This window comes from Brachyhypopomus gauderio, chromosome 10, assembly GCF_052324685.1.
Source record: "Brachyhypopomus gauderio isolate BG-103 chromosome 10, BGAUD_0.2, whole genome shotgun sequence".
Lineage (NCBI taxonomy): Eukaryota > Metazoa > Chordata > Actinopteri > Gymnotiformes > Hypopomidae > Brachyhypopomus > Brachyhypopomus gauderio.
In genome coordinates, this window is record NC_135220.1 from 22,602,854 (window position 1) to 22,617,046 (window position 14,193).

The 14,193-nt window shown below is 44.8% G+C and overlaps 1 protein-coding gene across 29 annotated transcripts in view; it reads right to left on the bottom strand.

Moving 5' to 3' along the window:
* The window catches only part of dlg2 (discs, large homolog 2 (Drosophila)), a 219,595-nt gene that overhangs the window by 27,255 nt on the left and 178,147 nt on the right, over window positions 1-14,193 (bottom strand). For 20 of the 29 annotated variants that reach the window (XR_013133791.1, XM_077020520.1, XM_077020512.1 and 17 more), the window contains 2 exons: window positions 13,003-13,105; window positions 12,179-12,223 (listed from right to left, as the gene is read on the bottom strand). Coding sequence is in view for 28 of the 29 variants with exons in the window: in XM_077020520.1 (XP_076876635.1) it covers window positions 12,179-12,223; window positions 13,003-13,105 (148 nt within the window). In the remaining variant the exon portion in view is untranslated. Of the gene's footprint in view, window positions 1-1,261; window positions 1,770-12,178; window positions 12,224-13,002; window positions 13,106-14,193 lie in introns of those variants that run through there. The other 9 variants (XM_077020528.1, XM_077020525.1, XM_077020527.1 and 6 more) reach the window with 2 other exon arrangements.

The following is a 14,193-nucleotide window of genomic DNA, read 5'->3' on the forward strand; positions in this document are numbered from 1 at the left end:
TCACCTGGCTAATCCTCAGTAGTGAGTCAGCTCCACCCTTCCGCCAGGCTGACCAATCAGGGCGAGTCCCGATAGTTTTGAGCCTTACCTAGCTAACCATGCACCATGCCACCACCAGCCATAGGCTCTAGCCCGGCAGCTCGTCTGAGCCAATCAGCGCGCAAGGCAGCAGAGAGAGTTTAGAGGCTGCCAGTCTCCCAGCTCTCCACAGTGCTGCCCTTTGGATCCCAATGACAGCCCTGGGCGAGGGCACTGCGTCTGTAGCACACCGTACGCTGGAGGTCACGCCCACCTGGCTAGACCCAGCTGAGCAGAAAGAGGAACGCCCACACCATGCAGCTGCCTCCCCTACGCCAAACATAACTCCCTCCCTCCCTCCCTCCCTCTCTCTCTCTCTCTCTCTCCATCTCTCTCTCATTATAGAGGCATGACAGAGTGTCTTCCAGAGAGGATAAAAGATTGGGAAGTTAGATAGCGAGGCAGGAAGTCAGATGTGCTGCACTGGTGGTGGAGCAGGTGAAGGTGCATGGAGGAGCTGCACTTCCTCAAAGCACCGGGGAAGAGAGCACAGAAACACCTGCATGCTGGTCCACACACACATGCACGCGCACACGCACACTCGTGATAATATTCCTGTCAGTACAACAGTCCATTCAGTGAAAGTACTGTACTGTAGCCAGTGGTTTGGAACAGAACAGCAATAAATAAATACATTTTAAAAATCCTTTAAAAGTATTAGGTAAATAAGCCAAGTGTGTGTCACCAGAGAAAGAGAGAAAACAGAAAAAGAAAGAGAAAGAGAGAGTGTATGAAGAATAGGGTATAAGGTGAAGCCAAACACACTCAGAAGTGTCAGTAGTGTCAATAATGTCAGTACTGTCCAAAAGAAGATTCACCTGAAATAAATGTGTTAAGAATGGAGATATTTTGGGATTCCATACAAAACATTGTGGTCTGGGCAAATAATTTGTAACAAATTTTTATAAAAACTGCAAGCACTGTAAAATATTGTTACCATTCAGAGATTTGTCCATATGAATCATTCTAAAAACAGATCTTGAACACAACAGTACTGACCTAACCTCACCTAGAGCCAAACCAGTGCAGGAAGGACTCTCACACAGCACATACAGTACAGCTACCTCCCACAGGATAGGAAGGATTAGTAACAGCACACACTCATGCTCACACACACACACAGACACACACTCAACACTCTCACACGCCCACAGACAAACACACGAAATCAGAGCACACCTACCTCTCTGATCCAGATTCAACCACCCTGCTTTACAATGCCGTGATCCTGGAGTTACTCCTAGCTCAATCGCATCCTTTGGTACATCACCAGCACACACATGGGCATGGGCATGCTCACGCACACACACACACATACGCACACACACACATACACACACACACTCTTCCTCACAGTCAGAGAGATGATGAGCGCAACCAAGAACAAAGACGGGAACAGCGTGGTGGAAACGCTGACTGGAGTGAGTTTGGAGTTGAGAGAGAGTGAGAGAGAGATAGAGAGAGAGAGAAGGAAAGAGAATAGGAGAGATAGAGGAGAGACAGAATGAGAGAGAGAAGAGGAGAGAGAGAGAGAGACAAAGAAGGAGGGGCGGGTGGAAAAGCGAATGAATGAGGTAGTGGGAGATGGAGGGGGAGAGGGAGAGGGAGAGAGAGAGAGAGAGAGATGGAGGAAGAAGGAGAGGGAGAGGACAGAGGAGGTTGCTCACTTCCTAGAGAGATGGTCAGTGTCTGCAGCAGCAGCATGACGGATCGGCTGCTTCCCATACACATGCACACATTCTCTCTTACACACACACACACACACACACACACACACACACACTGTACCACACACACACACACAGAAGATACTGTACCACACACATGATAACACCTCCTGTATGCTCAGCCACCAAGTTAATAGTGGCATCTCTGTAAATACACACACACACACACACACACACACACACACACACACTGTATACACACATATATTGCCCTCCCCCCCACAGACACACAGGGACACTACAGTTTTTTTTTTTTTAGAGTTCCTGGTAAACTCAAAAATTTGAAGGTGGGGTTTCTCTGCACACCTAATTTGTGGGGAAATACCAGTGCTTAATTTGTAAATTGAATGATGCCGGAACGCAAACAGCGGCATGAGACAAGGGGTCACTGAGGCCAACAATGTCACCGGATCGCACACAAAACGCTTAGGCGCACAAATGTCAAAATAGCAAGCCAATTCGTATATATAAATTACTTTTAAATGATTAAAAGTATCATTTATCAGTATCAATGTTTTATAAGTGTTTTAAGTGCAGAAGTGCATTTTAAGTGCATTTTCAAGTACTTTAGCCTAAATTCCAGCAATTTACAAATCTGAAACACAAATCAACATTAAAATTTGTCAGGTAAATGTTCCTTCCCCTGTTTTTGAGAGGTGTTTCTTAATACTACCACATATCGTTTCGGAGAGCACTGCATAGAATGTGACACGGCAAGTATAATGGAGGTTTGCGCGAGGTGGGCGGAGTCGCACGATACGGTCACTCGCGAAAGTATAACTAGCTTTATAGGGGAGACGCCTAAAGGCGTCGCTAAAAAGAAGAGCTCTTATGTGATTTAGGAAGCCTGAATGTGGATCTTGTGTTTAAAAAAATGTCTTTTATAGAATTATTTGTTCAATTAATTGGTTCAACGCAGACAGATTTCTTCATAACTTATAATTAGTAGGCTTGAAAGTTACTGGATCGAGGCAGACAGTTCCCGGAACGCATCCTTCAAAATGAAAGAGTTCCCGGATCCTGTTCCGGCAGGATCCGGCTCAAATTAAGCCCTGGGAAATACTAAACGTTGCATATTAAACCAAGACAGACAGCAGGTAGATCTGTGTGATCCATGAGCCAGGAGCCGAGCAGCAGGGAATCTGCCGGGACACCAGCACAGCTCCACCATCAGCCATCTCTGCACTTCCCCAACCGTTCAAGGTCACAGATGTTATGAACCCCTACAAAGGTCTGTGGAAAGCACTGACATGACAAACAGCTTCAAGCTGTTTGTAAAGATACAGGAATCTAATTTCAGTGCCATCATGGTCAACAAAATCTCCTCAGGTTTGTTAAAACGTAACATAAACATAAAAAGTGGTGATACTTAGTAATGTGTTACTCTAATCTTACCACTTTTTTCAGTAACGAATAATATAACGAGTTACTATTTCCAGTCCAGTAATCAGATTAAAGTGACTTATCTAAGTAAATGTGCGTTGCTATTTTTATTTTCCTTAGTAAAAATTTGTGGTGGGCCATTATCGGCGTTAACGGCGTTCGATAATGTGATACTCTTATCGGGTGATATAAAAAATATCGCCGTTAATCTATTCTTAAAGTTGGGTTGGCAACTGGGTCAAAATAGGTAAGCAAACTGATGACATTCACCTTGATAGTTTAGCTCGGCTGTATTCCTAACCAAATTGCACAGTAAGGGGCGAGAACGAGTTTCCAAACCTGTGAATTACCACCCACAACAAATCGCATGTGTGCTTACATGGATGCAGCCACGAAGTCGCCAGGTTTGCTTCATGGAAAATTCATTTTTAGGAGGCTTCCTAATGGAGACATTGACAAGACTAAAGTTGTTTGCACCTTATGCAACGTGGAATTAGTTTATTGTAGAAGTTCTACCAGTCTGAAGTACCTTTTAAACACAAAGCACCCGTTTGCTAATGCTGCTGACGCTGGGTCAAGCACTGATGCAGCCCAGGGGAAGAGTCGCCGCAGTCGAAAACAGGTTTAATGTACTAAATGTTGGCTTACATTTCAAATCTCATGTTTAGCTGAATAAACATTTTATCAACCCCTTTTAATGTACAGTATATAGGCTTACAAATTCATGTTTGACTGAATATGCCTTCCTAAAGTACGTAGGCATACAGTACTATTTTCATGTTTAACTGAATAAACCGTTGAACACGAGTAGCCTACATTTTATTGAGCATGTTTTTTTTTTATTGAGCATGTCATTTTTTTTAATTGAGCATGCAACCTCTGTATTAAGAAACCCTATCTCAAAACCTGACTTTTAGTCATTACTTGGGTAGCACGCATATTCTGAATGAGCCATTTTAATCTAGATTAATCTAGATCAATTTCAAGATTTCAGTGAGATTAATCTAGATTTAAAAATGTATCTATGCCTACCCCTAGTAAAAATATAGATTTTTTCTTTATTCTTGGCTCAGTTCTACTTTACAGAGGCAGGAGGAATTGTGTAGTGATACAGACGCAGGAGGAACTGTGTGGTGATACAGAGGCAGGAGGAACTGTGTAGTGATACAGTAGAGGCAGGAGGAACTGTGTAGTGATACAGAGGCAGGAGGAACTGTGTAGTGATACAGTAGAGGCAGGAGGAACTGTGTAGTGATACAGTAGAGGCAGGAGGAACTGTGTAGTGATGCAGAGGCAGGAGGAACTGTGTAGTGATGCAGAGGCAGGAGGAACTGTGTAGTGATACAGAGGCAGGAGGAACTGTGTAGTGATACAGCAGAGACAGGAGGAACTGAGTAGTGATATAGCAAAGGACCGGTGGGTTTGTATGCTGTGTGCTTCAGCGCTAGATGTCTCTGCTCACAGAGTTTGACTTCCATTTCATAGCTGAACTGTTGGTGCCCTAGACGTTTCCCTTTTAAAATAACAAACTTATGCTTGGCCAGGGCAGATCCTTCATGAACTGACTTGTGGCAACACGGGCATCATATGACCATAGATGGATAGGCGCCTCTGCTCCAAACCAAAATATGTAGACAAAGGTTAAATGGATCTGCTCACATCTGGACTGAACATCTCTGACATATATGATGTTGTTATATTTAGCAGGAGCTGCCCCTGACCAACACATCTTGCTTTCCAAAGACCATTTTAGTAAATGCTGGAATACCGGCAGGATTTCCAGTATCTTTCAGTATGTTTTATATATTAACAGAATATATTACAGTATTTTTTACAGATTTACAAAAATTTGTCAGTTAAAACAAAACCATAGCCAATAGATGCCAGTCTAGCACAGTGAACTTGTATATGTGTACATGTGCAACACACACACACACACACACACACACACACACACGCACACACACACACACACACACACACTCTGATATTAGAACTGTGAAGACCACCACCATCTAGACATTCGTCACCTCACTATTCAGGCTTTTTTTTTTAGAAAATATTGGAAACCCTGTTATGAAACTCATATATGAGTGCAATTTCCTGTGTGTGTGTGTATGTGTGCGGTAGGAAATACTGTGTGTTGATGTGAAGGCTGCAGTTGTCTGATAGGCTTAGCGCCTGAACGCTGGTGATGTCAGGTTGTCCCCTCAAGCAGCCTCATACACTCCTACACAACAGGCGTGTACACACACACACACACACACACACACACACACACACACACACACACACACACACACACACACACACACACCAATGATGACAGCCACAGTCACGCTGTCAACTTCACCCATTAGGAAATGTCTCACCATTTGCAGTGAAAAGCCTCGTTGAGCTGAGGGCATCACGTGAGAGCCTTCATCAGGAGCATACTCTTCCTCTCCAGATCCACTCCTCACACACGCTCGCCAGTCACATTAACACGACTTCTCACATCTCACAGGAAATTATATCCTGGTGTACCAGTTCATTTTACACCCACCAAAAAACTTTTATTTTTTCAAGAATTTCCTATATGAGTATAAACTGCATGAAGATAGTGATGGAGCAGACTGAAGACCCAAGAGTCCACAGCAGGACTGTGGAGGAGTGTTTGAGTCCAGATCAAATCTGGTCGCACTGTGTCTTCTGCAGACCTCCTGGTGTCAGACAGCTGAGGAAACCAGCTAACTGTCTAATCCTGCTACTTATCTCCTACTCTCTCTCTGCAGCAAAACCTCTCTCACTCTCTCTCCCTCCGTGTCTCTCTCTCTCTCTCCTCTATCCTACCGGTTCTACCCCTCCAACCTGTCTCCTGCCTTCACTCTGTATCTGCAGAGCTCCACCTACACTCTTCCAGTTAAGGCAAGGCATCCATACTCATTTCCACCCCCATGCCCCCCCCCCCTCCCCCCCCTCTGATTTTAGCATGTGCTTCAGTGTCTCGTGTTTTGCATTGTGCAGAGGGGTTCAGCATTCTGGCTCATATACATGCACACACAGACACACACGTGAAACATCCTTTAAAACACTTTACAACTATCATCCCATATTTACAATAAAACCATCTAGCATTTTCTTATGTGCCAAAATGTTACTATTATTGGACTATTGCATTGTTTAGCTCAACAGGGTAACCACAGCAGCTGAGACGCAGGCAAGTATCTCTGCCTCTCACATGCAGAGCCAAACTCAGCATTTTGATTGGTTCAGCAGCGAAATGAACTCTGACTCCACTTAACGAGCTCTGGCTCTCCTTAATAAACTCTACTTGCTTTAACAAGCTCTGACTCCCTTTAACGAACTTCAGCTTGCTTTAACGAGCATCGGCTTGCTTTAATGAGCTCCAGCTTGCCTTAACGAGTTGCAGGTTTCCTGGAATCCAGTAGGACACTTTCAGGTGAATTTGGGCTGGTATTAGAAGTGGCCCCGTTGGAACGGTTCTCACTCTTTGGGCCAGATGCCTCGGAGCACTATGTGATACAGAGAAGGTGCCTACTGCTCTGCTCCACAATGGCTGTGCATTTACACATTCAGCACACATAAGGGAAACTTTGGCCGCTATTACAGAATTAAGCCTTCGTGCTGGATGTCTCGATCCATGGAGAACCCTGAGGATGCTCCTTAAACAGCCATACCGCATGTGTTCTGCAGACTGCGCATTCAGGCCAGTCCGGTTTCATGATCATCCACACTGAGGTCTTCTATCTGCTCTTCTATCTTCTGTCTGTTTCTGCACCAGTGCTCATGTTCTCATCTGCTTTCAGGTTTCAGCCAGAGCTCATGCACCAGTAGTGCATCCAGAAGGCTCCCTGGGTCCTAAAGCTAGTCAAGTTCATCTGTGCCATGACAACAGCTGCGGGTCTGTGCCAAGAGTGCACCCCCGCTCCTTCCCCTCCACACACACATGGAGACAAGTTCTATTTAGCACGGGTGCTGCACCGCAGAACGCCGCTTGAGTGGAGTTCTCTTTGTATTAGAGCTGACCTTTGCTGTCGGCCTGGTGACCATGTGAGAGATGAAGGAAGAACATAAAGTCATGGCTTTAAGGTCGACGCTATGGGACAGGGGACAGGGGACAGGGGACTGGAGACAGGGGCCAGGGGACTGGAGACAGGGGCCAGGGGACAGGGGACAGGGGCCAGGGGCCAGGGGACTGGAGACAGGGGACAGGGGACTGGAGACAGGGGCCAGGGGACAGGGGACAGGGGCCAGGGGCCAGGGGACTGGAGACAGGGGACAGGGGACTGGAGACAGGGGCCAGGGGACAGGGGACAGGGGCCAGGGGACTGGAGACAGGGGACTGGGGACTGGGGACTCTGGCCCAGAAAAGCAACAAACACCTGCTTGTGTTGCCAACACAAGAGGATTTGATATGTTATGCCAAACAGACATGCAGAGCACGCAGACAAAACCTGGAGGGTTCTGCTCACATAGTTATTATATTGCTTTACTGGGGTTACAGGACTGCCTGGGTGAGTGTGTGTGTGTGTGTGTGTGTGTGTGTGTGTGTGTGTGTGTGTGTGTGTGTGTGTGTAAGGCAGAGAGACTGTGGGGTTGAATAAGTTGAAAACAGAGGGGTGGAAGATGGAGTGAGGAAGAGGAAGGTGGGAGTGAGGAAGAGGAAGGTGGGAGTGAGGAAGAGGAAGGTGGCGAGTGGAGTGTGTGTAAGATAAGTTGGTCCCTGTCTCTTCACAATAATGTCCCCTGGGATTTCAGCTTCTGAAACTTTTTCGGGTGACTGTAATGCATAATATAGTTTATACTCATGGTGTTTGGATTCCTCCTGACCTTTCCAGTCTTCTGAATATATTATTAATCTACATAGACATATAAGTGTATTTTAATACACCAGCAAAGATCAAATGAATAAAACAGGTGTTACTAGTGCTGGTTTTGGTGGATACTGTTTGAAGCATACATATATACACTATCAGTCAAAGGTTTGGACACACCTAGTTTATTTATATTGTCTACATTTTAGAAAAGCTATGATGCCCTGCACACATTCTCATGTACACTGAGCAGCTATGATGCCCTGAACACATTCCCATGTAAGCTAAGCACTTGTAGGATGGGGACAATATTTATGAAGTTTTTGATGAGCCAATTAAAATTCATGTAAAATTTCATTATTATTATTATTTTAATTATATACAGTATATATTTGGAAAAGATCATATATATACACCATCGACTTTAACAATTTATATTTGTCTTAGAAGCTAATTTAAGTTTAAACTATAACTTAAAATACATTTAAGACTATAAAGTACTATATGTATTATAATGTACATACATTCAGTCAGCTAGGTCCAAACCTTTGACTCGTAGTGTATATATATATATATGATTTCAAGTATTTATTTGTTTATTTTTACATAATTTGGGCTTCCAGCTCATAAAATCCATGAAAACAGGATCATACTGTGGAGAATCAGCCCTACTCCTCAGTTTTTGCAAAAAAATAAAAAAATAAAAAATAATAGGATCACATCAAATCAATTAAAATATGATACTTTCAAAATTATATGTCAATCTTCAATACTTTGTTGGGAATCCCTTTGCTTTAATCACTCAATGCGATGTGGCATTGAGGCAATCAGACTGTGGCACTGCCTGGGAGTTATGGGAGTTATGGAGGCCCAGATTTCTTTCATGTTTGCTGCCAGCTCTTCTTCATTGTTGGGTCTGGTGGCCCTCATTTTCCTCTTGAGAATACCCCATAGATTCTCAATGGGGTTTAGGTCTGGTGAGTTGGCTGGCGAGTCAAGCACTGTGATGGCATGGCCATCAAACCAGGCTTTGGTGCTTCTGGCAGCATGGGCAGGTCCTGGTCCTGCTGGAAGATGAAATCTGCATCTCCATACAGATCCTCAGCAGAAGGAATCATGAAGTCCTCCAAGATATTCTGGTAGACTGTTGTGAAGACCTTTGATTTAAGAAAGCAGAGTTTACTAACACCTGCACCAGACATTGCAACCCAAATTATGAATGACCGGATATTTCACATTGGACCTCAAGCAGTTTGGGTTCAGTTCCTCACCCGTCTTCCTCCAAACCCTTGGACCTTGATTCCCGAATTTTCATCAGAAAAGAGGAACTTGGACCACTGGCCCTTCTTCTCTTTGGCCCAGTTGAGACGCTTCCTATGTTGGCTCAAGTTCAGAAGTGGCTTGACCTGAGGAACCCCACAGTTGTAGACCATCTCCTGGATGCATCTGAATGTGTTGGTTTTTGAAGCTGTGACTACTGCCTCATTCCACTCTTTCTGGATCTCTGCCAGAATCTTGAATCTTCTTTTTTTTATAAGACTTTCCATTGATATGCATGGACACAGCAATCTGTGAACAGCCAGCCTCTTTAGCTATGAACTTTTGTGGCTTACCCATCCTATGAAGGCTATCAATGATGGGCCAGTTGTTATGTCCACAGTCTTCCCCATATTGAACCGAACTGAGACAACTGAACCAAACTGAAGCAAATTAATGACACCTGGGAAAATCTGTGCAAGGGCTTTGAGTTAAGTAGATGATTAGTGTGTCACACTCAGTTTAAAAATGAAAAATTTGGGCTGATTTCTCCATAGTATTCTAATCCTGTTTTCGTGGGTTTTATGAGCTGGAGGCCCAAACTATGTAAAAATAAATAAATAAATACATGAAATCGTTTAAATCGTTTAACCCTGAATATAGAATCTATGAAAGTTTAACTTTTTGAATGGAATTATGGAAATTAATCAACTTTACCATGATATTCACATTTTTTGGAATGGGTCTATATATATATATATATATATATATATATATATATATATACAGTGGGGAAAATAAGTATTTAGTCAGTCACCAATTGCCAATTGTGCAAGTTCTCCCACTTAAAAAAATGAGAGAGGCCTGTAATTGACATCATAGGTAGACCTCAACTACGAGAGACAAAATGTGAAAAAAAATTGAGAAAATCATTTTGTCTGACTTTTAAAGAATTTATTTGCAAATAATGGTGGAAAATAAGTATTTGGTCACCTACAAACAAGCAAGATTTCTGGCTGTCACAGACCTGTAGCTTCTTTTTTAAGAGGCTCCTCTTTCCCCCACTCATTACCTGTATTAATGGCACCTATTTGAAGTCGTTAACAGTATAAAAGACACCTGCCCACAACCTCAAACAGTCACACTCCAAACTCCACTATGGTGAAGACGAAAGAGCTGTCGGAGGACACCAGAAACCGAATTGTAGACCTTCACCAGGCTGGGAAGACTGAATCTGCAATAGGCAAGCAGCTTGGTGTGAAGAAATCTACTGTGGGAGCAATAATCAGAAAATGGAAGACCACAAGACCACTACTAATCTCCCTCGATCTGGGGCTCCACGCAAGATCTCAGCCCGTGGGGTCAAAATGATCACAAGAACTGTGAGGAAAAATCCCAGAACCACAAGGGGGATCTAGTGAATGACCTGCAGAAAGCTGGAACCAACGTTACAAAGGCTATCATCAGCAACACACTACAACGCCAGGGACTCAGATCTTGCAGTGCCAGACGTGTCCCCCTGCTTAAGCCAGTCCATATCCAGGCACGTCTGAAGTTTGGTAGAGAGCATTTGGATGTTCCAGAAGAGTATGAAACCAAAGTAGAACTATTTGGTAAAAACACAACTTGTCGTTTTTGGAGGACAGTGAATGCTGAGTTGCATCCAAAGAACACCATACCAACTGTCAAGCATGGGGGTGGCAACATCATGCTTTGGGGCAGTTTCTCTGCAAAGGGACCAGGACGACTGATCCGTGTACATGAAAGAATGAATGGGGCCATGTATTGTGAGATTTTGGGTGCAAACCTCCTTCTATCAGCAAGGGCAATGAAGATGAAACGTGGCTAGGTCTTTCAGCATGACAATGATCCCAAGCACACTGCCAGGGCAACAAAGGAGGGGCTTCGTAAGAAAGTCCTGGAGTGGCCTAGCCAGTCTCCCGATCTCAACCCCATCGAAAACCTTTGGAGGGAGTTAAAAGTTCGTGTTGCCCGCCGACAGCCCCAAAACATCACTGCTCTAAAGGAGATCTGCATGGAGGAATGGGCCAACATACCAGCAACAGTGTGTGCCAACCTTGTGAAGACTTACAGAAAACGTTTGACCTCTGTCATTGCCAACAGAGGATCTACAACAAAGTATTGAGATGAACTTTTGTTATTGACCAAATACTTATTTTCCACCATTATTTTCAAATAAATTCTTTAAAAGTCAGACAAAATGATTTTCTTAAATTTTTTTTCACATTTTGTCTCATAGTTGAGGTCTACCTATGATGTCAATTACCGGCCTCTCATATTTTTAAGTGGGAGAACTTGCACAATTGGTGACTGACTAAATACTTATTTTCCCCACTGTATATATGTATATACATACATACACACACACACACACACACACACAGAGTGGACAGTTAGAGTGGGTTAGAGTGTGCTTTGAAGTGTGTGTCCATGTGTACGAGAGTTCGTGAAGGCCATGAGTAGGTCAGTTATGTGTGTGTAGAGCAGTGTGTTAGCACAGGGGTTGGTGCAGCAGAAAGACTGTAACTAGGTTAGGGACGTAAGCAGACAGAGGCAGGGGGGAAAGGTGTCTACATATGGAGAGGAGCTTTCCTCTCCCCCTCCCTTACATGTGTGAGAGCCCCGTGATCAAAGCAACCACCACGCAAGACCCAGCCTGTGCCCCATTGCCCAGTGAAAGCCCGCCAGAACCCAACTGCCGTTCTGGAATCCTGCCAGCGTGTTCTAGAACTCCGGGTTTAATGACAGATATTCGGAGTCCTAGAACTCTCGCAGGGCATAATGCCCTGAGGATTCTGGAACTACAGCTCTGTTGGTCTGCCCAGAGCTTGTGTGTGTGTGTGGGGCTGGGGCTTGGGCTGTTCTTGGCGCTGGTGCTGATCGCATGGCACAAACCTGTGGCTGGAGGTAGAGCCCGGCGTGGAGAGCACATTGCAAGCTCTGACGGGTGAAAAAAGAGAGCAGACATCAGAACACCTCTGCTCCCTTGGTCTTACACACACACACACACACACACACACACACACACACACACACACACACACACAGTGCACACTACCAATGTCAGTACCAGAGAAAGAGGAAGATCTAGTGAGATCATTAAAGGGAAATTTGGGACCGCTCACAAAGCCAAACAATGTTGCACTCTTGGAAATGTTGTGGACATGACTATCCACTCTTGGTTTTAACCCTTTGTGCCATTTCATCCATCCCATCCATATTTCATCACCCATAACGATTCAACAAAAAGTGAAAATGTTTGCAGATAGTCTCAGACGTTAATTAAAAATGTGGAAAACATATTCTTTACTGAGACACTCTAAATTATGGTTAAAAAACAAGGAATCTTTTTAATGAAAACATTAACTCTCACAGAAGGATGATATCGGTGTATCTCTCTTAATATACAGACAAAACAACGGCTGAATTTAGAAGATGGAAGAATTGGAAGAAGATGACTAAGGTGAAGAGCTGAGAGGTTTGAGACCCAGCCATAGGACGAGAGGAACATCTGTTTGCCTCTGACCGCACCCAGACACATGAATCTAGAGCTTTGGACTTCACCAAACACGACCGCCATGAAGAAAATACACAAACGTATCACATGTGCTGCTGCAGTGCCCGGAGCTCTAGGTGACCTCGGTGCTGTGAGTGACAATGACTTGAATCCTGCCACTTCTGGGCACTGTGATTGGTCAGGATTGATGGCAGACACTTACCCTCAGGCCGATACTGGGCGATAATGGTGACTGTTTGTCCCGCCCCCTTGAGTGCGGCTGCAGCCTGTTCATGAGTGGCACCTCGCAGGTCAATGCCATTTACCTGTGCACACACACACACACACACACACACACACACTACTTATTACACTATTACTTCAATAAACAAGGTCAGGGCTACATCTTCACAACATGCCCACATTCCTTCCCACATTTTCTCCATTGTAAATACGTGATGGAGTAAAATGGTGAGGTAAGCAGGTGTTCTGGAGCGCTCCAACATGAGCGTCCCTTCAGACCACAGTCTAGCAGCGACGCACAGAAGCAGGAGGGCCCTGCAGCCGTGCCGCCTGGGTGGCCACAGCAGGAACAGGTTCTCCAGCTGAGAGAACAGGGGCTCCGCTCTGGGGAACACGCTCACACGCTTCATACACGCTTCAAACACGCTCACACGCTTCATACACGCTTCAAACACGCTCACACGCTTCATACACGCTTCAAACACGCTCACACGCTTCATACACGCTTCAAACACGCTCACACGCTTCATACACGCTTCAAACACGCTCACACGCTTCATACACGCTTCAAACACGCTCACACGCTTCATACACGCTTCAAACACGCTCACACGCTTCATACACGCTTCAAACACGCTCACACGCTTCATACACGCTTCAAACACGCTCACACGCTTCATACACGCTTCAAACACGCTCACACGCTTCATACACGCTTCAAACACGCTCACACGCTTCATACACGCTTCAAACACGCTCACACGCTTCATACACGCTTCAAACACGCTCACACGCTTCATACACGCTTCAAACACGCTCACACGCTTCATACACGCTTCAAACACGCTCACACGCTTCATACACGCTTCAAACACGCTCACACGCTTCATACACGCTTCAAACACGCTCACACGCTTCATACACGCTTCAAACACGCTCACACGCTTCATACACGCTTCAAACACGCTCACACGCTTCATACACGCTTCAAACACGCTCACACGCTTCATACACGCTTCAAACACGCTCACACGCTTCATACACGCTTCAAACACGCTCACACGCTTCATACACGCTTCAAACACGCTCACACGCTTCATACACGCTTCAAACACGCTCACACGCTTCATACACGCTTCAAACACGCTCACACGCTTCATACACGCTTCAA